Source organism: Chenopodium album, chromosome 17 (genome assembly GCF_948465745.1).
Source record: "Chenopodium album chromosome 17, dcCheAlbu1.1, whole genome shotgun sequence".
Lineage (NCBI taxonomy): Eukaryota > Viridiplantae > Streptophyta > Magnoliopsida > Caryophyllales > Amaranthaceae > Chenopodium > Chenopodium album.
In genome coordinates, this window is record NC_137850.1 from 38,031,403 (window position 1) to 38,055,695 (window position 24,293).

The 24,293-nt window shown below is 35.7% G+C and overlaps 2 protein-coding genes and 1 long non-coding RNA gene across 3 annotated transcripts; 2 read left to right on the forward strand and 1 right to left on the reverse strand.

Moving 5' to 3' along the window:
- Positions 1 to 688: 688 nt before the first annotated feature.
- Positions 689 to 3,828, forward strand: LOC145587910 (uncharacterized). Its single transcript, XR_014101487.1, has 3 exons — positions 689 to 1,023; positions 1,327 to 1,717; positions 3,623 to 3,828. It is a non-coding gene; the product is annotated as an uncharacterized LOC145587910 (long non-coding RNA).
- An 8,069-nt stretch (positions 3,829 to 11,897) lies between these two features.
- On the forward strand, positions 11,898 to 14,816 carry LOC145588927 (inositol oxygenase 1-like). Its single transcript, XM_081645512.1, has 8 exons — positions 11,898 to 11,931; positions 12,387 to 12,507; positions 13,504 to 13,585; positions 13,681 to 13,885; positions 13,981 to 14,093; positions 14,178 to 14,370; positions 14,444 to 14,604; positions 14,750 to 14,816. Exons 1-8 carry the CDS (start codon positions 11,898 to 11,900, stop codon positions 14,774 to 14,776), a joined length of 936 nt encoding a protein of 311 aa, XP_081501638.1. The 3' UTR covers positions 14,777 to 14,816.
- Positions 14,817 to 15,569: 753 nt separating this feature from the next.
- On the reverse strand, positions 15,570 to 22,153 carry LOC145587911 (NADH dehydrogenase [ubiquinone] 1 alpha subcomplex subunit 8-A-like). The gene is made up of 3 exons (XM_081644566.1): positions 22,017 to 22,153; positions 21,690 to 21,874; positions 15,570 to 15,888 (listed from the first exon to the last, which is right to left on the reverse strand). Exons 2-3 carry the CDS (start codon positions 21,872 to 21,874, stop codon positions 15,756 to 15,758), a joined length of 318 nt encoding a protein of 105 aa, XP_081500692.1. The 5' UTR covers positions 22,017 to 22,153; the 3' UTR covers positions 15,570 to 15,755.
- Between the last annotated feature and the right edge of the window lie 2,140 nt (positions 22,154 to 24,293).

Below are 24,293 nucleotides of genomic sequence, written 5' to 3' on the forward strand. Positions count from 1 at the left end.
CTCTACCTACTTTCGATACGATCTGATCACAGCCTAGCTAGCTGACTCGGTCGTTCAAGTGAGGGAAAAAGAATAGAAATGAAGTGACAATGGACCTCAAGGCAAGTTGAAAGAACAGTCTGATCTACTGCCTTTGCTTGGCCTGATAAAGGTTGGATATGTAAACTCGGTATGCTTTATATCCGATAGCGAATATCAGTATTACAGAGCTTTTCCACATAATTTATTTGGAAAAAATTTTGCCGAAAAGGTCGGGGAGTATGGGAACTGGATAATCCTAAAATACCGAGAATGCAATATAGGGTATATAGCCATCAAATAAAAATTGGAGAATTAACAAACAAAGCAAAATAAAGCGCACGATAAAGTAAAGATTACAGTGAAGCATAAATAACGACAGCAAGAAAGTAAGTGTCGTATGATAAAAGCATAAATAAGTTAATCTGACAGCAAAGATATTGTTTTTAAAAAAAAAAACAGATACAATAACTAATACATAAAATAGATGACCCATAGACCGATAGCGATCGCCTGCCCCACTAGTCTTTCTTGAACTCTGCTACCTTCTCAGCCGCCTTACCAGGCTCCTTGTCAGCTTCGTTACTAGAAGGACCGGCAGATCCATTTTTACCAGCATGAGTGGTAATAAAGCTACCACTACTACAAAACCCATTGTTTTTCGACGCTATGTCTTCGACGCTGTCAATAGGGCGTCAGTGGAAAATTAAATTCCCGTGTTTTCACGATGCTTTTCAGTGTCCTCACTTATTGTTGACCCAAAAAAGCGTCTAGCATATTAATCATGTGATAAGCACATGTTATATCTTACGAAATACGAACTTTAACATATTTGGGGGAAAACATCAAAACCGTCATCTTTACTCTCCAATAACTAAACCCTAGCCGTCGTCCTGTAAAATTCTCTCATCAATTTGTTCTCCAAAATTTCAAACCCACAGCAAATTAAACTAAAAGATGCTCTTTGATTTCATCATATTTGGTATAAACTGTAATTGTTCTTCGGTATTCTCTTCTTTCTCTGTAGATTTTGATTTTAAGGTTTTTTATTTTAATGCTTATCTTTTATTTTGATTTTTTTTTTTCTGATGTATATTTCTTAATTCAACGAATTGTGCTTCAAATTGTGTATATTTCCTTACTTTTCTCGTCAATTTATAGTAATCTTCTTGTTAAATTTGTTCTTTGTTTTTTTTGCTAATATATCTTTCAAATTCCTCTATTGAATCAATTGTTTCTCTAATTTCCTTGCTGTGATATTAATTTTCTTTGATTTCGGCCTCAATACTCTTTTGCATGAACTTCCAGATCCAAACAAATTGAGGAAACAAAATTCATGATTAATAAGGGTTTATTTATATCTCCCAATCGCCAACATCCTCAGCCGTCCTGATGGCGGCGCCTCCCTCGCCGGCAAAATCGTCATCGTCGGCGGCTGGGTTCGCATAGGAAGAACGCAAGGCTACAACACCTTCGCCTTCCTTGACATCACTTATGGTTCTTGCTCTGCCTATCTACAAATTATGGTTGATGCTTCTGTTTACGATTTGACCTGCCTTGTTCATACTGGTACCTCGGTTTCTCTTTCGGGTATTCTTAAGACCCCGCCAGAAGTACCCGGTAGAAGATTGAGCTGAAGGTTGATAAGGTTTTGGGGGTTGGTCCTGCTACTAAACATCTTCGACCGAGGACTAATATGGTAATATTTTATTTATGTATGTGTGTATATGATTATTTGTTTATTGCATTTTTGTTGGTGCATGTTTGCTTGATTCGTAACTTTTATTTTTTTATTTTTATTTTAAACAGAACATGTGAATATTGATTTATATTATTTTGACAGCTAATTTAGGTATATTTATCTACCCCTTTAAAGTATTGATCTTTAGGGGTTTTTTTGCACATATATTACATGTTTCAGTTGGTAATTGAGGGTTTCTTTTTGTTTAATTTTGTTTTCAAATATGTATTTGTTGATATGTTTCAAATTTAGATACATTCTTTTCAATAATTTTGGGGATTTCATGCCAATGTATGTACTTTCCTTTTTAGTTCATACGATAATTGGTTTTCTACATTTTTTTATTTGAAATAAATGAATATACTATGTATTGGATTTTCTTTTAATAGGTATATGATTTTCGTTTATATGAGTTTGCACTACTTGAACATAATGCATCTTTGAACAAGTCATATTTATCAAATTGTATGTGTGGAAATGTTTTTATATTTCAGGATCATACTTACTCTTACAGTAATGAGTATGTCTTAGGTAGTTTATTATAATTATCATCCTTTTGAATCTTATATTGAAAAGTCTGTTCCAAAATTTTACTTAACATTTATCATTGTAAAAGATTGAACCCACTCTGTAAAAAATACTTGGGTTGTACAGCACTTGCTTTATCACAAAGGTAAAAATACTTTCTCTATCTCTTATGGAAGTAACTTTTTTTGCTGCAAGGTGAACTTTTGGCATCACACATATTTACTCTATAATTTGGTATTCTCTGATGAGCTGAAATAAATTGTATTTTACATCAATTGCTCTCAGATAATTGACTAGAGGAACTTTGGTGTTATTGAATCAAACTAGAAGTTTAAACTCTTTATATTTCCAAGAATAATGTTTATCATACCATGAAATTATAGGAATATATGAATCAAAGTTAGCAATAACTCTTTTATGGCATTATGTTTTTATTGGAGCTCAACTAGCTTTGAGAAGGTGATAGTGCTTATCGAAGTGGATGTGTGGTTTCGTAGCAAAAAAAAAAAATGACCATATTCTTATTTTTTTTCATCTAGATTCATTTACAATTTGGGTGAAGTAAGGAATAAATTTGGCTATATTTTGTAGCAAAACTAATGATATGTACCAAGGTAGATGTTGCTGAAATTACAAAAGATAGTATTTTTTTGGTCGTATTCCTTGATAAAGGACTCCTATGCACGTTTTATTTCAAATATTATAAAGCTTTTTTGATAAGGGACTCTTATCAATCAATCAATCAATCAAAGCCTTAATCCCAAAAGTGGGGTCGGCTAACATGAACCAAATTTGATTATTCCGTGTAGTCATCAACATAAATCTTTCTCCTCCATCCCTTACGATCCAAAACTTCATCCTCACGTAAATCCATGCACTTCATATCCTTCCTCACTCCTTCCAACCAAGTCATCTTTGGTCTCCCTCTTCCTCGTTTAATCCCTCCATGGTCCCACTCTTCCACTCTTCGCACCGGTGCACCCTCGGGTCTCCGTCTTACATGTCCAAACCAACGCAGACGATTTTCCCTTAATTTATCTACAATGCCCGCCACACCTACTTTCTTGCGAATAACCTCATTTCTGATTCTATCTCTTAAAGTGTTTCCACACATCCACCTTAACATGCGCATTTCCGTAACCTCCATCTTTTTAATATGCTCTTTCTTAGAAGCCCAACATTCTGTACCATAGAGCAACACTGGTCTTATGGCAGTCCTGTAGAATTTTCCCTTCAACTTTAAGGGACTTTTATGCACAATTTTTTTTGTTGATTTTTTTTTTTCATATTCAAAAGTGTTACTTTGTGCTAATTTGTTATGTTTACTTGTTGCAGCCAATCACGATGTTCCTAAATTGTTCCTGAAGTTGCTTATTGGATACGAGCTATACTCAATATCTAACTCAATTATCAAGGAATGCAAGTCTTGAATTCAAATAGTGATGTAAAAGTTAGTATATTATCAATTGTAATGAAAATTCAACAGAAATTAAATATTGTACTAGTGATTAATATGCAATAAAAATATTAGTTTTGTTTGATTTAATAATGTTTGTTTTTTTCCTAACATTAGTTTTTTTATTAGTAATTTCCTCATTCCATAGGAAAGTATTAATGAGATTGCACAAATTTATTTTTCTTGTTATAATATTCTTGGCGTGTATAGAAAATATGGCGCAAAGGACAAAACTATGAAATTAAGGACAAATTGAAAATTACGACGCATAAAAGCGTCGCCAATTTTAGGGAATATAGATACTTAAATGCGTCGCCAAGGTTGCTAATGGCGCGTTGCCTAGACAATATTTCGACGCTTCATATAAAAATTGGACATGTAAAAGCGTCGAAATTCTTGACGAGAAAAAGCGTCGAGAAAAATTCTCGACTCACGTTTTTTTGACGCTTTTTTAAAGCGTCGAGAAATATTTTTTCGACGCTTTTTCGCGTCGAAAATAGGCTCAAAATGCGTCGAAAAACAACGGGTTTTGTAGTAGTGTACTGATAAGGGCGTTGTCAAACTCCACGGCCGGCAGTTCACGTGGGTCCAAGTTCGTTACTACAGGATGCGGTGGAAGCTCGTCAAAATATTCAGATTCATAACTGGTAGGAGAGTGGTTCATTTCCTCATTAAAAGCCTTCTCGACATCCTGCCATTTTGCCGAGTCCCACCCTTCAGCTTTGCATACGCAACGGTAAACAGACACCCAACCTCCAGTATACCGGTCAACCAACAAGTTGGCGTAAAGATCGGTCTGCAGGAACCGATTAACGGCTCGGCGCCTGATTCCCGGCTTATCACGCTCCATTTCCTCAACTTTACCGGCCAGCTTCACCTTAGCCTCTCTCTCGTCCTTCAGACTCTGTTGAAGGCTGGCTACCTTCTTCTGCAACTGCTCCTGGTCCGTCAGCTTCTTGTTCAGGTCAGACACTTGCTTTTGCAAGGTCTTCATGTCAGCCTTAACCTTGTCGCGCTCCTTGATGACGGCCTTACAAGCGTCATCAGCCTTCTTCAGCTTCGTCTCGGCTTTATCAGCGGCGCGCTGATAATGCTGGTACATGTGTACCACCTCAACAGCAGAGTTGACGTCTGGTGATAATATAAATTTTGCCGTTAGTAAAAAAAAAGAATAATATTACACGTAAGAAACGTAATAAAATAACAGGGATTTCGGTTGTCTTACCCGGAGCATGTTGTTCATCAGCTGGCCGCAAGAAGCAGCAACACGGTTGGCAGGCCTGTCGGCTGGCGTCGCCAAGTCCTTTAGAACCCTCCAGCCCATGCTCCCGCCAGTGCTAGGATCGTCCTAGAGAACAGACTCGCCACGATTAACATTGATCCAGGGATGCCATGGATCACCGGCAGCACCAAAGGGTACAGCCAACTCGTCAGCAACTTTTTCCGGGATTCTGACATGCGGAATCTCGATGAAGTCACCGACAAGAGCCGGGACGAAAGCATTTTTGCTGGGGCCGCCTGAGCGTGTTGAGATGACCGTTTGACTCTCCTTGCTCGGAGGCTTGTCGATGTTGGCCACCTGGTCGGTTCTGGCCTCGCTGCCGACCCCAGGACCATTTGGATCCCTTAAGGTGACTGTCAGCTTTTTCGGAGGATGGGGATCGGTCTCGTCCTCCAGATTAACGACCTCTTCCAGCCATGTCTCTTGTGCCTCCTGATGGAGAGGTGCCGAATCGCCATCTCGTTTTTTCTGCTTCTTCTGTTGCTCTCGGTCGGAGGACTTAGACGTCCTCTTAGATGCATTGTCGCCACCCCTTTTCACTGCTAGGGTACGGGGCTTGACAACACGTTTGGTAGGAGCCATGTCTTGCTGTTCTCGTTCTTTTTCTTTTTGAAGCTCGGGTGGCGAAAACGGGAAGGGTGTCGTATGACTTTTTTGGCCGATCTGGGCACAGTTGCTTCACTCTCCCGTCAGGATACAACCCTAGTCGGCTGTAGTCGAGTTTGTCAATACCTGGTGGTAAAATCACCCGATAATAAACATCAATACACCGACATTATAAAGGTAAACATAGACCTTAAAAAAAAAAAAAAAAAAAAAAAAAAAAAAAAAAAAAAAAAAAAAAAAAAAACAAAGAGAGAAGAGGCATAAGTAAAATATACGCAGCCAGGTAAGAGAATAAGCAGGCAAAACACTTATCAAAATTAATTTCAAATGCAAAGCATAAATACAGTAAAGATAAATATAAGTAAATGTATATAACTTATAAACATTCCATACCAAATGCATCGGTATGGCAGAGACTGACATGAGATAGAGGGGCGTTGCCCAGTATATAATTACAATGAGGCAACCACACCCCCGGAATAGCTTTATTCTTCTTACCAGCACTAACGTATGTACAGTTAAACCACCTAAAAGTTTTTTTCTCCAACTTTCCTAACGCTCTCGATCGTATGGTCTCAAACATATTGTGTGGGTGGTAAAATGTCCTACGGACGGTAAAATCATCGGGAACACTCATAAAATAAAATTCTTTCTTCCAGTTCTTGCAACTGGTCAATTTTGGCCACACAGTGCATTTCCCGGGAGCAGTAAAAAGGGACCACCATCCGGGTGACTAGCTATCTCTCTTAATCCAGTGCAACCTCCAAAACAAGTTCAAGGTAAGGGGAAAGTCCATAAATATCATAACCCAGACAAGAGATACTATATTTCGGATGGTTGGAGGCGTTAACTGTGCAATTGATACATTCCAAGCCCTGAATATTTTTTCAATATAGTGATGGAGTGGAAACCGTAAACCAAATTCGAAATGTTTGGCGTAGACAACAATGTGGGCGGGAGGGCAGTCCAAAGCCGTTTGACCTTCGCTTGATGATCTGAGTTCATAGCCGTCAGGTAGACAATAGAAGCGTTTACCATGTTGGCAATAGTCTTTCTCGGTGGCTATCTGCAACCATACCGGATCCACAACAGACTCATTTATCTCATAACTGCTAGGGATTTCTTGGGGTTCTAGATATTTCGGATCATCTTGATCTGAGTTGTATTCCTTGTCGAGACGCTCTTCTTCTGCGATCTGAGCAGAAAGATTGAAGTCGGCCCGAATTTCCTCGTCGGTCTCGTCTTCTTCTTCGTCATCATCTTCTCCTTCCCCAAGCCTTTCCGATTCCTCTTCATCGCCTTCATTACCGATGCTTTCACCCCTACTTTCTTGCCATTCCAGGTTATCCTCGACTGACAGGATATCTTCTTCTCTGATATCCGAAGCTTCATGCCCAGGATCAACATCTTCTTCCTCACCAGAGCGTCTACTGCTCTCACCAACCTCAGGTTGGTAACTGGTGTGTTTTGTTCTCGGCATCCTGTCAATATTAGTGCCGTATTGATTAAATAAATCCAAGTTTGACCTCAAATGATAACGAACGCTAATAGGCTCAACGTCGGCAATCTCTGTGTCCTCTGGGATATCGGGGTTGGTAGGACGCAAAGCCTTCTCGGCGTCAGCCAGAAACTTATGACGGTAATAAGCTTCTCTTTCTTCTACAGAAGATAAGGGTGTACAGAGTTCAGCCTCATTGGCTTTACCCGTATTCGCAGGCATTCCAGAACCAGACATTTACAAATAATGAAATAAACGCAAAATCTACTTAACCACAAACCAGTGAGAAATCGAAAAGAAAGTTAGGGTTTCTTACCTCTTTTGAACTTAACTCTTGAAAGCGTAACTCTGGAATCAAATGTCCTTCGTTTACAAACACCGGTGTAAAAACAGCTGAACAAACCTTCGACAAATCGACTCTTGAATCGCAGAAATATGTGCGAACTACAAGTGAAATGAAGTGGAAATTTTTCGAAATTTTTTTGGCAAGGAAGATGAAGGGGTTAAAAGTACGAAATTTGCTATTTATACTGTCCAAGTGAAGTGGTTGATGTGACATTTACTGATGCAATCCAACGGGTGTAATAAAACGCCTTTTCAAAACACCATACTTCGATGACTGACACGTGCCCCATTACTTTATTACATTTTCCCGCCAAATCCTGGGGAAGTATTTCAAATGAGGGAGAAAATGTATTAACTCTTATTTCCAGTTTTCGTCTTCAATTGAGCAAAGCCTATCGGCAATTAGCTCACTTGGGGGGCAAATCGTAGATTTTTTCGACTTAAATTGAGCAAAGCCTATCGGCAATTAGCTTACTTGGGGGGCAAATCGTAGATTTTTTCGTTTTAAATTGAGCAAAGCCTATCGGCAATTCGCTCACTTGGGGGGCAAATCGTAGATTTTTTAATCTTAAATTGAGCAAAGCCTATCGGAAATTCGCTCACTTGAGGGGCAAATCGTAGATTTTTTCATTTTCTCATTATTCTTTTATGGTATATTATGCATACCAGCACCATGTTCCATCACAAGTGAGCACGTTAGTTTTACTAACATCCTCACTTGGGGGGCTAGTTGTACGGGATATACCGGTAAAAGAGTGCTGTGCAGTTTAAGCCCTCGTTAATCGGTGAATAAACCATGTCCTTACCGGCATCAGTCTATGCCACATGGAGAGCTGCTTCTCGTCACGTAGCATGTCCCTCTGGCACGTGGAGAGTTGCTTGGTGCCGCGTAGGCACCTGCTGCCTATAAGGTCGGTGTGCCACCTATCTGCATAGGTGGCACCTACTTGGTTGTGTTTCTATAAATGCCCAAGCAAATCCCCATTTCAAAGGTAGAATCTCTCTCTCTCTCTCTAAAACACTTTCTCTCTCTTCTTTCACTTTCTTCTCACAAAGGTACTGACTTTAGCATCGGAGTGGTTATTCCCGGATAACCCCCGGGCTAGCTAATCTGTATTGGCTGTGTAGGTGAGCAATTGGACGTTAAACCATTACCATCCCTCGGACATTGACGGAAACAGAATTCAGCAGGAACAGAAATCAACTAAGATTGAATCTTGAATATTACTTCGTATCATATTAATCAGAGTTCTCAACTTTGATCCTTTTTCTTCCAAGCATATTGTTTATATTGTCATTACAACTGCACAGAAATATAAATATTTCAAGAGAAAATACAAGTATGTTTTCATATCTTTGCAAATTATTAGATATAAGTTCGAATGGAAATTAAAAATTACAATTAACCGGTCATAATTGAACCTTTTATGCGGGAAAATGGCAACCCGGAGTTATAGTACTTAACGGAAATCATGAGCACCTTAGTCAAACAAAGTATTTGTACATACTACGTACGTACCTAGCTAGTCTATTTCATGCTCCTATGTAGAGCCTATATACTAAGGGCCTGTTGTCATTGACTGAACTGAACTGAACTGATTGAGCTGATTTGAACTAAACTAAACTGAACTGAACTTATTAATTAGTGATTTTTAACTACGGATTAGTGATCTTTGATTATTTATGGATTATTTATTATTATACATATGTGTATATACAAATATACATATTAAAATATTTAAGAAAAATATACTATTATTATTACTATTTATTGATTATTATTATTATTATTATTATTATTATTATTATTTATTGATTATTATTATTATTGTTATTATTATTATTATTATTATTATTATTATTGTTATTATTATTATTATTATTATTATTATTATTATTATTATTGTCGTTGCAATAAGAGATTAAAAGAATGAAATTTTGCTTTATATCATTAGCAATATCATTACACATGAGCTGAACTGAACTGAACTGAACTGAGCTAAGCTGAGCTGAACTGAATTTTAACGTATGAGAACAGGCCCTAAGGTCTTGTTCTTTTGATATTTTGGACACAACAAAGCAGATTTCAACATAGCAGAGTAGCTCTAAAAAACAGGATCTTAATCCCTTCTTTACCAATTCACTCGAATCTTACCTCGTGTCTTCGAGTTGTACTAATAAACCGTTTTAGACTTTTGAAGTTGCTAATTTTAACAAGTTATTTATGTAATATTCCGATATGTAGCTTAGATGATGAGTTAGATCCAATCATCCAATGACTAGTTTGTACAAAGTAATTAATAATCATTAATCATACAAATATTATTTTGACATGCATCAAACTAGGTAGGTACATGGCGCTTTCATCTATATTAATGAAGTGATGACAGGCAAGGCAAGTAGAACCAAGGAGTTGCCGCTATATTATTTAGATTTTGCACCAACAAGGACCTACTACAATCAACTTTATTCTAAGAACACTCTATTTTCCCACAAATTATACGATCATTCTATTATAATACATGTACTCATTTCAAAATAAGTTGAATAATGGAGAAAATAGTAAATAAAGGAATGATTAGTCCCTCCGTCCCATCCTCCCTAAGTAATCGGGGTTTGATAATCATCCATTTATTCCTGTGATAGGGCGGGGGACCTGGGGACCTCGAAAATGACCGGATAAATCTTCTATTACAAGAGCAGTCATAATAATTGAATAGATTCCACGTCATTTAGAAGCAACGTGTCAGTTATACGGCCATCTGTTGTAGCATGCAATTCTACCTTGTTACGCATTATTGCTTACACGAGTTACACTCAGCCACCTTGTTCAGCCTACCCACTGTGTGATATTATTTTAGACCCAACCACTCAGTGTTCTATACTCTATAGTCTATAGTCTATAGTCTATACTCGGATACTCCTATGCTATGGGATGATTGCAATCATTCCGTTGTTTCAAAACGCGATTTTATTCACTTTATTGATTTAAAACAGTTGTTAATAATTTTGTACTTAAATGAACATACGAACTATGTTACAAGTTATGTGTAACGATTTGACATAAAGTAAAGAGGAAAAATGTCCAATCGTTATACATAACCTGTAACAGTAATAGTATATTTCTTTTGTTTTATAATAATTGTAACAGTTTAAATCACATCATTCACATATGTTAATATATAACTTTAACCATTAATATTTGTAATTATAGTAAGAAGTATAAAAAGTTGATATATATAAAGTGAAAATAATAAAATATACATAAAAACTAATACTCATATTAGTCTCATTCTCTCATAGTCACAACAACTCATCAATAAGTATACAAATAGTGCAACAAACACGTCAAATGTGTCAATTATAGAACGAATGAAGTATTTGGATAGTCAATGATGTCTAAGAAAAATCTTATGTGGTTCTTTTACATATTGTTTCATTTTATTTATTTATTTTTTGAATGAACATATTGATTTGTTTAAGAGATAAAACAAAAATAATGGTCTAAAGCCTCGTTTACTTTACCTCATTTTTGCTGAACTAAAATTAATAAACTTAAATTTTATTTACTAAAATAAAATTATTTATACTTAAATGAAATTAATTTTGCTGAACTTAAATTATTTTACTGATTGTCTTATATTTCTTCTTTAGAATTACTGATTTTTGCTGAACTGAAATTATTTATACTGAACTGAAATTAATTTTACTAAACTGAATTTATTTTTGCTGAACTGAATTTATTTTTACTGAATATTATTTTTCAAGGTGAATTGAACAGGGCCTAATAGAGTACTCTTCTTACCTTGTAAAAAAATCATGGATATGTAGGGTTTGTTCACATTTACTGAATTGAGCTGAAGTGAACTGAACTAAACTGAATAGTGCTGCTGAACTGAACTGAACTGAATTGAGCTGAAATCATTATTTTATGAGAGAGGGAAATTAGAAGGTATGTAAACTCAACTCAACTGAGCTGATGGGAGCTAAACTGAAATTAAACTGAAGTGAATAGGCCCGTACTCTGTCGTAGCTAGCATAAACTATGATTTAACAACTATAAAAACCTGTAATCACCACAGTTTCCCTAAATATCTTCCCTCCTATCATCCTTCAACAACGGAGTAGCAAGCTAAGCAATGACTCAAAAAAAGGTATACATCTATGTAAAGACTAGATCTAACATTTAAAGGTCAAAACAAAATATGCTATAAAGGTTCAATTATAAAAATGACAACGTTGCAGATGAAATTTTCATGGAAGGACTTATGAATGTTAAAATCACACTTAAGGACTCCTCGTCCACCTATATAACTAACACCTGATTCATTAGCTTCCATTCCAACTTTTTTTCTCACAAAAATTATACACAAAACTATTAAAAAAAAATAATAAAAAATAACGTGACATTATTTTGATCAACATGACTATCATCATTGAGCAGCAGCCTGATTTTGGTACATTTTTGTTTTACCCGTCATTTCGAAAAGAAAAAAAAAAAGAATATATAATGTTTTTTTTTTTTTTTTTTTTTTTTGTGTGTGAAGAAAGTTTAGAAGTTATGCTTAGCTTATAGTAGTTTGAATCGTAATTTCGGTTTTTATTTTATTATTTTATTTTTTTTGTAGAATATGAATTGAAGTTTTAAAGGCCATAATTTTTGTATTTCATGTAGTTAATATTTTCTATTTTATTTACTTAATACTCCGTATTTTGTTTGTTTTTGGTAGAATATGCTTAAATCCTTTTTTTTTTTAAAGTCATCATCACATGAATTGAAACTCCAAAACATTTTACCTTCTAGTCCCAAATAACCCAATTATGTAAGAAAATATTCCTTAGAGATTAAAATTTTTGTTTTCTCTTACTTCGTAATACTTTGTTGATTCAAAACAGTGTATTTATGGAACAGGCTTGGAGAAGGACCACAAAAATTATGAGGAGAAGGAGGAATATGTAGTGGCAATAGAAGAAGTACATAAGCCAAATTACTTTTTGGTACCTCAAACCAACTCCTTTGGCCAAACTTTTAGGTACTACTCGTATCATATCATGTACTTTAGTACTTATTATGAAGTGTACTTCTCTTTTCACTCTCTCTCTCTCTCTTTTTTTTTTTTTTCCTGTCAAAAATAAAATTAAAATTAGTTTTCATATTCGTAATTTTAAATTATACAGTATGCAATTATAAATATTTAGAAAAATATAAAAAAGACATGTCTTTATTTGGCTTTGAATGTAAATGGTTTGGTCAGATTTGATCTTGTGTAATCTAATAGATAAGAATTTCATATGATGATAATTGTTACGGAGTATAATTGTATAAATTTACCTTTAAAGTATTTTTCAATCAAAGAAATCAAATTTAGATCAAATCATATTATAATTACTTAAATTATACACAAACTTAACAAAAAAGAAAAAATAAAATCTTATAATAGGTGAGATGGTGAATAGAACAAGTTCTAAGGTGTAAATAAAGAACCTATCCACCTAGTACGGATTCATCATTTGAATGTAATACGAGGTTTTGTTATCAATTAAGGGTTTGTTCACATTTACTGAACTAAGTTGAACTGAATTAAACTGAACTGATTGGAGCTGAACTAGACTAAACTGAACTGAGCTAAGTTGAAATGAATATTTTATGCGAGAAGGAAATTAGGAGCTGAATTGAACTGAACTAATTAGAGCTAAGCTGAGCTGAACTGTAATTAAGTTGAAGTGAATAAGCCTTAAGATGATAAGGTTGAGGTTGAGGTTGAGGAGAGTGGTGACATCGCTCCATACTTGGTTTAGAGATTAAATCTCATGGAGCTCATTTCAAGAATTTTCTAATTTCTCTATCTTAACCAGGTTGGGGGGGGGGGTGTTGGGGGGTTGGGGACCTTATTATACTCCAACTGTAAATGGGCTGGGCCAAACTAATTCACCTTCTGGGCCTAGGTTAATTATAACTAATGTAGATTTTGAAGTAAATGGCCAATTGGTAGCCCTATAAAAGATCCAACTACTTGTTTTCTGAACAGAGATTATGAGGCTGAAGGTGAAAGGCAACCTGGTGTGGAGAAATTCTACCGGATTAATCACATTTACCAGTGTGTTGATTTTGTAAGTTCTAAAGAATATAAAGTACATTACAATAACATTCATTTGGAGTGATGAAATTTAATTTTTGATGAACTAATTATTTATTTAAAATGTAGGTGAAAAAGATGAGGGAAGAGTATGGGAAACTAGACAAGGTGGAAATGAGCATTTGGGAATGCTGTGAGCTCCTAAATGACGTCGTCGATGAGAGTGATCCTGACTTGGATGAGCCACAAATTGAGCATTTGTTACAATCTGCTGAGGCTATTAGAAAAGATTATCCTAATGAAGATTGGCTTCATCTCACTGCCCTTATTCATGGTAAAACAATAGTTCAATTTTGGATAACAGTGGATTTAATATAGTTTCAAGTAATGTTATTTTAGATAAACAACTCTAAATTGGTGAAATTTTAGATCTTGGTAAGGTTCTCCTACTTCCTAGCTTTGGTGAGCTTCCTCAATGGGCTGTTGTTGGTGATATATTTCCTGTTGGTTGTGCTTTTGACGAGTCGATCGTGCACCACAAGGTGAGTATGCATGCCTAGATGCTTAATGCTAATTTCATTGCATAATGTCATGGAATTACAACAGTTTCAGTCTGATTTTTACAGTATTTTGCTCTAAACCCGGACTACGATAACCCAGCTTATAACACCAAGTATGGCATGTACTCCGAAGGATGTGGACTTGAGAATGTGTTAATGTCATTTGGGCATGATGACTACATGTACCTAGTAGCAAAGGAGAACAACACTACTCTACCTTCGGCTGCTCTGTTCATCATAAGATACCATTCTTTCTATGGTAGGTTTCTCGTGTTTCGTGTAAATGACGGTGATGAATGGATGTGTAAGTGTGTAACCTTTTGTTGCCTCAGCATTACACACTGCAGGAGCATACAAGTACTTGATGAATGAAGAGGATAAAGAGAACTTGAAATGGCTCCATATATTTAACAAGTATGACCTCTACAGCAAGAGCAAGGAGAGAATTGATGTGGAGAAAGTTAAGCCGTACTATCTCTCCCTCATTGAGAAGGTGACTTTAAATTTAAACTTTTATGTTTTACACATAGTCACGTTTATAGTGTAACTTGAGCTGATAATGTTAGAATATATTTAGATGAAGGTAGTAGGTTTATGCATGTTTCAATTAATGTATGAACTTATTGATGAATATGCAGTACTTCCCGGCGAAACTAAGATGGTGAAGATGGATTACTTGAGACACTGTACCCAGGGGATGCTGTATGCCTGTACTAATCAGGGAAACCTAGATCTAAGTAAGGTGGTTAAGTAATAGTTTTACTATGTAGCTATAATATGGTTCCAGAGGACATGTTTTAGAGGTTGCCTTTGCGGATGATGCTTATAAAGAAGCTTTAATGTGTGGTTAAGGACCCTTTTATGTCTTAAATAGAAATGTCTCTCTTGATGATAATACCATTACCGAAATTTATTACCGCCTCCGCCTTTTGAATGGGTCATATGACTTGTGAGGATAAATTATGAATGTTGATGTTCTTCCAATACCCTAATACGTAGAATAATACCGAGGATAAAAATCAGTATAACTTTCATGATGGCAGTTTTTAGCAGCATAATGCAAAAACTTGCTCTGAAGTGAGAACAGAGAACCACAGAGCAGCGGAAAATAATACATAGAGCGGGCAATTCAATCATGTCATGTCTAAGGACACCACATGATTCCTATCGCGCCAAATTTGGGTAATTCGTATAAGTCATGCTAGATCAGAGTCAATGTTGCCTTATCATGTTCACTTAACCAATGACATGCCACTATGCCTATTAGGACGAACCAAAATTTGGACAGGTTAAACATTGTGAGGAAGTGAATAAGCGTTCATCATTGAATATTTAACAGTTGACATCTTCACTGAATAATTGCAAAGAGAGTACAATCTCATGTCAAAGAAGCACAAAAAATTCTGTATTCTGCTTGGACTTGAGAGAGATATATCAATCATCTCCACAATCAACACATGACTCAAAAGACACCTTTATCTTCTTCATGAATTAGAGAAAAACATCAAAAATTTTATTCTGCACTTCTCCTTGGAGAATAGATTCATCAACTTTTTTCATGGCGAACAACAGAGTTAATAGCAGCCTAGCAGGATTCAACTTAACAATGAAAAGCATGTGACCAAAGAAGTTACCAGCTCCTTATCATTCCAGAGGACATGCTTTTTCAAATGCTTCCTGCTCTTTGCGGCACATCTCAAATTCATTTGTATGGTAATACATGCAGTTTCCGTAGGCATCCATCTCCTTTGTGCACTTTTGGTGAAGGTCTTTCAGCCTGCACAGCCAACAGTGTAAAGATCACAAATTCCAAAATGAGTCTACAATGTTGAACAGAACACCTGAAGGGCTAATCCGCCGAATCAAATTGACTGATTCAAAAATCAAAACAGCATGACAGCAACAAAAATTAGCAAAAAATATCAATCTAATTGATGATAAATTGTACTACCATATTTAGCACATCCATCAGAACAAAGATGTGTGCACGGAAACAGGACTTGTACAAATATAAACTCTTCTTCCCGAACATAAATTTCCAATTTCACAAACAAGAATGGAAAGAAGCCACAAAGTATTGAAATTTGGCCCAAGGTTGTTGACATTTCTAGATCATGGGTAATGAAAAAAACAAGAATGACATAACTAGCAAGGACAGAAGAACAAACAAAGGATTCAGGCATGACACCAATGCTAGACAGATAAAAGTAATTTTCCAGTTCTTTCTTACTCAGGACAGGACTGATGAATGAGTAATGGAATTTCTGCTGCTCCTTCATTGAATGAAATAGCTGCATGCCACTGTTTTAGTAGTGAAACATGAAGAGCGCTACTATTATCTCTCCTTAGTGATAAAATTATTGCAAAACAGAGATCAAATTGAGGTGAGTTTGCGGAGTTTAAGCACCAAATGTGCTGATGCAAAGAGCGGGGCATTCTTACAAAGCCAATCATAGAACGGATCTTAAAACTCGTGCCAGAAGCAAAGCACTATGCTGGTGCAGGGAGAGGGGGGGGGGGGGGGGCGAGAAAAGAAAGAGATCCAAGGAGGAAAGTTAGGTTCCCAATGCTTCTCAATGCTCAACAAGATGTGACAACCTCAAGATGCTTAACTCCATCTCTCTTAATTTCGTTAGTGATTATGCCCCCAGAGAGGCACTTTGATGGGTCATATGGAGCTCGGAGTCCTTCTCCAACCCCCTTTCTCTCCCCCTACTATATGATCTCAAGCTCAGGCTCTTGCTCTTGCTCTTGCTCTCCCTCAATGTCTGTTCCTGAGTAGGAGTTTCGGTTGAGAAGGTGATCAACCATAAAAAAAAATAGGGTTAATCATGTGGGTACTAGACTGTAAAGATGTAGTCACCAAGGAGAATGTTCTTTCATATTATAATATAGAAGAATGATAATAGGTGACAATGATAAGCATGAGAAGGCAAACTTCTAGGGAAACAACTGCATAAGGCTTTATAGTAGTTCTTTATTCTTCTGCAAAACAAGAGTTTATTTGCTGTAGCAAAAGAATAAAAGGACACTAGTGACCATCATACTGTCCTCGCAATAAGACATGAACTTTACTAGCAAAAGCTATAGGTTTTATAGACATCAAACAGGAGACAATGAAACCTAGCAAGTCTGGATGAGAATCAGAAGATAATGGGATTTGTTTATGAAATGGGTATCTCTTCCCTGCAGTAGGGGAAGAGTTAAACTCAACTGACACTCCTCTAAAGGATGCCTGCAATCTGCTGAATGTTGGATTCTTTTGTATGCAGATGCAGGGGCAATTACGAAAGCTTTCTTAGCTATATGCAAGTTTGAATTACAGGAAGCTCCTCGAGGGCAAACCGCTAGTGGCAACCAAAGGCCTGAAGATGCTAGGGGAAATTGCAATAAACAAACAATACTATTACTCCATCCATTTTCCAATAAGTGATCACTTCTCTAGTATGGCTTTTTAGAAATGAATGAAACATTCCTTTGTTTCATCCATGGTTTCTCCTACTCCATTTCCTCATCACATGGACACATTCTCCCATCTACACATATTTCTCTTGTCAATTGTCATCACTTAAAAATTTGTACCAAATCCTAATGTTTCACTAATTGGCGAATGAGTCATATCAGACGATAGTGTAGCATCAAGGCTGATAAAAAAAAAAAAAAGATCAACAATGTCAACGGCTACTAATTGTTCAACTACCCTTCTCTTCGCCTTACAAGTTTTACTTTAAAGTTTGAAGTAAGAAAGATCTTCTAGCATTTGCCCTGATCCATAGCAATAGCTCCAAATAATTAGCATACTCATAAGCTAGTTGAATTGCAACTTTCCAAAATTCTTATCGCCATTTATTCAATCAGGATATTTAAAAATAGTTTTTCTAGATCTATCCAGCTTCAACAAGATATTCCAGGCACCAGACAAGGATATATAAATATAAATGAGTTTCAAATTTAAAAAAAATCATGCAAATTGATCTGTGATTCCAAGTGTCAACCAGAAGCTTCAAACCACCCTAGAAGTTTTTCAAGTGCAGAAAGTTAAAAAAAAAAATAAAAATAAAAAATAAAAAAATAAAAAAATCTAATATATATATATAAAGGGGAGTTTTTTCCCGAGTTTTTAGAGAGCCACATAGGATCTAATTTTCTCAGCGCGCCATGTAGGATTATAAATCTTAATAGTAGCCAATTAAATAAGAGATTATTAATTTCTTTTTAGAATTAAATAATTCAAATGTCATGTAAGCAAAATTGGCGAATGAGATTTTTAAGTTTAAATTAATTAAAAATTATATATTATCTTTTAATATTAGGAATTTTATCTATATATATAACAAATTTTAGGCTCATAAATAATACAAAAAAAAAAAAAAAAACATTATATAAAAAAAAATCAAACAAACCGTGCATCGCACGGGTTTCATCTAGTATATATATATATATATATATATATATATATATATATATATATATATATATATATATATATATATATCACAAGCAAGCATTATGAAATGACATTTTAAAGCACCCGTATCATAGCCTAAGTTAATAATGGGAACATAACGTTACATTTTAGACTTTAGTATTGTTATGTCTATCACCTGAATGTCTTTCCTCCAGCCCAATCAACTTCATGCAATTTTTTCTTTCCCACAATCTAGCCCCTGCAACTAAATTTGGTGTCCAATAGCATAAGCAGTATATGAGTCTTATGCCATTTAGTGTATACCCCTTATAATTAAGGGGTTTAAATGGGTCCTATTATACCAGTCAAGAATCAAGATTTCATCAAACCTTTAGAAAACTCTAAAGTTTATGTAGTATATAGTGATTCATAATATAGCTACCGAAAACATATCCAATAACTCCCATAAACCTTATAATACCTCCGCTAATTGTTATCTGCAATTTTGGGGTATTATTTAAGAGATATAAAATATTCCAAAGTTGCAGATAACAATTAACGGAGGTAGTACATTTTTATGTTACGGAAAGAACTTAGAAGGAAAAAAGGAGGAGGAGGGGGGGGGGGGGGGGAGGGGGAGGAAGAGGGGAGGGAAAGGGAGGTGAGGTGAGGGGTGGGAGAAGGTGAACTTCCATTTTCCTTCCAAATCTTTTCCAATAATGGAGGGATTTGATTTATTAAAAGGGGAAGGAAAATGGATCCTTCCAATTCCCTCCCCATCCCTCGCATTACATATCCAAACAAAGGATAATGCATCGGCATCCTTCCTTTTCTCTTCTCTTCCTTTCTCTTCATTTCTCTCTATCCGAACATAGTGTTAAAGTTTGCATAGGCATTGAATATTGGACTCCCATGATCCAAAGGCAGTGCATTAAGCCCCTCTTATATAGTGCATAATCACAATAAATGCTCCAAAGAGTTTACACAATCAATCAAATCATTGAATGATCCTCAACTTCCAAAAAAAGTTTGAGAGTTTGTCTAGATTTTATTAGTTGTCCCCTATGATACAAAAACATCCTATGCTCAATTTTAAGAGGTATGTGAGCATTGCAGTCCCTATAAATGAAGGGTGAGAAATATGGAATAGCACGAAGATGTTCTATGTGGTTAAGCAGCAATTACATGGCGAGGCAAAGACAAAGTAGGAAAATTAAAACAGAAAAAATCCAACCTCTACTTATAGTTATCGGTCAAAGTGTTTTTCTCAACCACGTCTCCATGTTAACCCCAATACATATATCATATTAGCAATGATCAACACACCAAGGGCGAAATTCCTAAAGCAGCACCCACCCGCCAAGCCAAAATATGAGAAGCCCGCTCATTTTTAGCTTTTTAATGTCAAAATAATAAATAAAGCATCATAGATCTCTACGGACAGAAATTCATATTTTTTATGTTTCCTACCCCCGAATCCCCTTTACTAACCATCACCTCAAAAATGGACCACTCTCCTATCTAAAGGATGTATGCTCAATTGCTCACAACTCATGAACTCAGGACCAATAAAGATCTAACCAGCAATATAAAAAAGTTCTCTTGAGATAATAAGCATTTGTCTATTGTCTTCTCCTCCCATCCCAAACATAAGTTCTCATATGCGGAGTATCAAATTTCAAATGACTTATTTTCTCTCTACTTAAGACAATAGTTTGGGCCCACTCATCCATATACTCACCATTCTTCACTTTCCTCTATACTTGTGCCAAAAGAAAATTGGGTGTAAAATTTGAATCCAAGGGAGCATGAGGTTAGAATCACGGGCTTACACTGGGGCTTATAGGGGGTAAAGAGCACTGGGATAGAAAGCTGTTAATTTTTTTTCTTTGAATAATTATCCGAAGAAATACAATAGTGACACTCTTGCTCACTGCATCATACATAGCCATTGTCAACAAGTAGCATGGACCATGGGGCTCATCTACAGTCAAATGACTCAAATCAACCCTCTAATAAAGTAATAAGAGAATTCATGTTACATACTATGCCAAATGCCGATCATCATAATGCAAAATCTCATTCAAAATATCAAATTTAATTCATTTCTCATGTCCAAATCCTTCAAGCCAATGTCCAAACTTTCGGGACGTGTGTAATCTCACATCACAATAAATAAGCAAAGGAAAAAGAGAAGAGCTTAGCTTCCTCAAGCAAAAACCACAGCTAAGATAAGCTAAGACTTATACTTCAGATATCTCAATTGATTCAGCAAATAGTAATACAGTACGACAGAATGCTCACCCATTTTCGCCCAAACACTAAGGCCCTGTTTGGTTTAATGTAAACAATTTCAATGGAAAGTTAGTTTTTATGGAAAACATATTTTCAAGGAAAAGCACAATTGCAAATTAGTTTTTCTTTGTTTGGTTGCATACAAGAAAAATGAGAAATAGGAGCGGAAATGTAAGGAAGAATGAGAGGGAAATAAAAAAGGACTTAAAGGTAAGGAAGAGAGGGGAAAATGTGGCTTCCCTTGTTTTGTGAAGGAAAATGCTTTCCATCATTAAAGATGAAGTTTTCCACCCTCGGGAAAACTGTTTTCCACTCTTTAACAAACCAAACAGAGGAAAATTGGGGAAAAAAAAATGAAAAAATCATTTTCCATGAAAACATTATACGTTTGGTTAACAGGGCCTAAAATATTTCCTAATCCAACCAAAATAATAAAGCATGAAAAACATAGTGCTAGCATGAAAAACAATGTGCTACAATACACTTATACACACCACCTAAAACACCACATTTTTTGAGCAGAAAAACTATCATCTTTTGAAATCACCCGGCTACACTAGTAACACAGCCATTAGCAAAACTACATCTTTTGATCATATAACTCACCCTTGGATTCGCATTCCTTTTGATTCTTGACCAATTTCATAAACCCTAAATTACAAAAACAAAAAATATAGAAAGAAAGAAACAACCCACAAATCAAACTGCCCCAATCAACCCTAAATCACAGAGAACCGAAATTTTGCTCAATCAATCAATAAACCCACCACTAATCAATCCCTAATTAGCCAAAAACAATACATTCTAATTGCAAAATTTTGAAATAAATTAAAAACAAGCCATGATAAGAAAGAGAAAAAGAGAGAGAATATTACAAGGAAAAGACACAACGAGTGACTTGTTGACCCTTGTCGAGGCATTTCTCAGGATTCTGATCTTTCTTCTTGCACTTCAAAAACGCAATGTTTTCATCGCGGCATCTTGTTGATATGTGCTTTGATGCCGCCATTAACACCGCCGATGTGGGAATAGGTTCCTCAACTGATGCATTTGCTGCCATCTGAAATTTGAAAAAAAAAAAACCCAGAAATTAAAATTTCGAAGAAACCCCATAAATAATTTAGAGGAATTGGTGAAATGTAGGAAGGAAAATGCTAATTTGATGAGAAAATTTGTGGGTATTTTGAAAAAGGAGTAATTACGTTATTGGGTATTTGGGATTTGATTGATGTCGCTTCAACGATGAGAGAGAGAGGATGCCGGTTCAGGTGAAGGGGAGCTGAAGAACAAACTGCGAGTAAAGGGATTTTTGCAGTTCACTGGGAAAAGAGGATGGTAAATTTTTATTTTTTTTTTTATTTTTTTTAATAAAAAAAAAACCACAAAGTTTAATGGCTACACCGTTTAACCTGGGTTATTTATTTAGGAGTTACTCTATCATAGGTTACTCGGTCAGGGATTACTTGGTCAGGGGTGGTTGAGGTTACTTATTCAAGGGGTATTCGGTTAGTTAGGGGTTACTTGGTCAGGAGTTATTCGTTTAGGGGTTACCCGGGTAATTAGAGGTTACCCGGTCGGTCATGGGATAGATACTTAGTCAAGGGTTACTCGATCGGTCAGAGGTAAACTAATTAGTGTGTTGGTGTGTGTCAGCTGGGCACACTAAATACACGCTTTTTAAAAAAAAATTATTATTTATATATTTTTGCAAAACATAAAATCGTAGATTTGGTTGGACACATCGTGTGATCAACGTCATGAGAGATAATTCGATACTGTTATAGGGTTACTTGGCCAATGTTACAAGATTTACTTCATCAGTGTTACAGGGGTTATTTCGTCAGTGTTATAGGGATTATTCGATCATTATTTTAGAGGTTACTTGGTCTTGGTCAGTGGTCGTCAGCATTAGAGGAGTTACTCGATCGATGTTACAAAGGTTATTCGGTCAATGTTATAGAGATTACTTTGTTCTTTTACAAGCGGCCACATTGCCACACTCAAAACAAATTGTTTGCAAACTTATCTGCATATGAGTAATGGGATTTTCTCAATTTATTTCCTTTTTTTATAATATAAATTGATTAATGAATAAAAATTCATACTACATCTACAAACACTAGTAGAAAAAAAGCATTAGGCACCCCCCATATGGCACCGGTTCAGGCTAAACCGGTGCCCAAAACCGGTCCAGAAATGGGCGGGATTTTAGAAGAAGAGAAAAGGCACCAGTTTGGCCTGAACCGGTGCCTTATATTAAAATGGCACCGGTTTGAACCGGTGCCAATTGAACCGGACCCATTTAAAAAAAAAAAACGCGGACTCAGCTCGCTGCTTACCTCTTCTCCTTCCTCTCTTTCTTCTCTTTCTCTTTCATTCCTTCTTCAATTCCGTCCTTACTGTTTCATTGCTGGGTTTCGAAATTGCATCCTTCAATTCAATCCTTCCTCTCTCTCCCTCCACCACTAGCCGTCACCTTCACCAGCGGCCACCAGGGGTTTCGAAAACCGGCCTAGTTCAATCCTTCCTCTCTCTGTTTTCTCTTTCTTTCTCTTTCGAAAATAAACCACCTCATCTCTTCGACGCCGCACCACCGCCCTGTTGAAGGTTGCCGCCGCACCACCGCCCTGCTGAAGGTTGCCGCCGCACCACTTGACCACCGCACCACTGACCACTACATTCTCAATTTGAGTGTTTTAGGTATAATTTTTTTTATTTATTTTCAATAATTTCCCATTTATGAACTTATATTAATTTGTTTTGCATGTTGAAGAATTGTTAGGCAAATTAAAATTTAGGTTAGAATATAATTTTACTTCAATTTGTTTCAATAATTGGTTTTTTATTTTTATTGGGAAACTGTGAAAATATTAGAAATTAGTAACTTTGTTACTCATTTAGTTGGATATTAGTATGTTTTAATGGTTAATTTAATTTTTTTTTATGTGTAATTTTGAATAAAGTAGAGAATATTAGCCTTGTTACTTAATTAGTTGAATTTTGGTTTGGTATAATGGTTAGAGATTAGTAACCATTTTAGTTTAGCAATTTTGAATAATTAAAATGAAAAAAATTAGAGATTAGTAACCTTTTTAGTTTAGCAATTTTGAATAAAAAAATGAATTTTGAACAAATTAAAGTAGTGAATACATAGTTTAGCAATTGTTAGTTCGATGAATGATGTGTTTTAGCTTAGAAATAAATTAGTGAATTGACATGTTATGAGAAGTACATACATAATATTTAACCTAATTTTTGTTTTTTGTTTTTTTAATATATAGATTCATATGTGAATTGAAGCAAGAGTTTAATTAGCTTGAGGACTACATATTGAGCTCAAGTGGGTAGTTGCTATATTGGTATGACTACTAAACTTTACTTAGCTATATTTCTTTCTATTCATCCATTTAATAAAAGTTTATTCATGAAATTGCAACTTGTGTATTGTTTAATTGCAAATAAATACAACAATATATAGA

Excerpts from the sequence above, each read along its gene's own strand:
- LOC145588927 (XM_081645512.1), top strand. The coding sequence starts at position 11,898 with ATGACTATCATCATTGAGCAGCAGCCTGATTTTG. Across the intron at positions 14,094-14,177 it reads AGTCGATCGTGCACCACAAG|TATTTTGCTCTAAACCCGGA; the intron begins GTGAGTATGCAT and ends TGATTTTTACAG. Across the intron at positions 14,605-14,749 it reads ATCTCTCCCTCATTGAGAAG|TACTTCCCGGCGAAACTAAG; the intron begins GTGACTTTAAAT and ends ATGAATATGCAG.
- LOC145587911 (XM_081644566.1), bottom strand. The coding sequence starts at position 21,874 with ATGGCAGCAAATGCATCAGTTGAGGAACCTATTCCCACATCGGCGGTG. Across the intron at positions 15,889-21,689 it reads ACTCGTTGTGTCTTTTCCTT|GCTGAAAGACCTTCACCAAA; the intron begins GTAATATTCTCT and ends TTGGCTGTGCAG.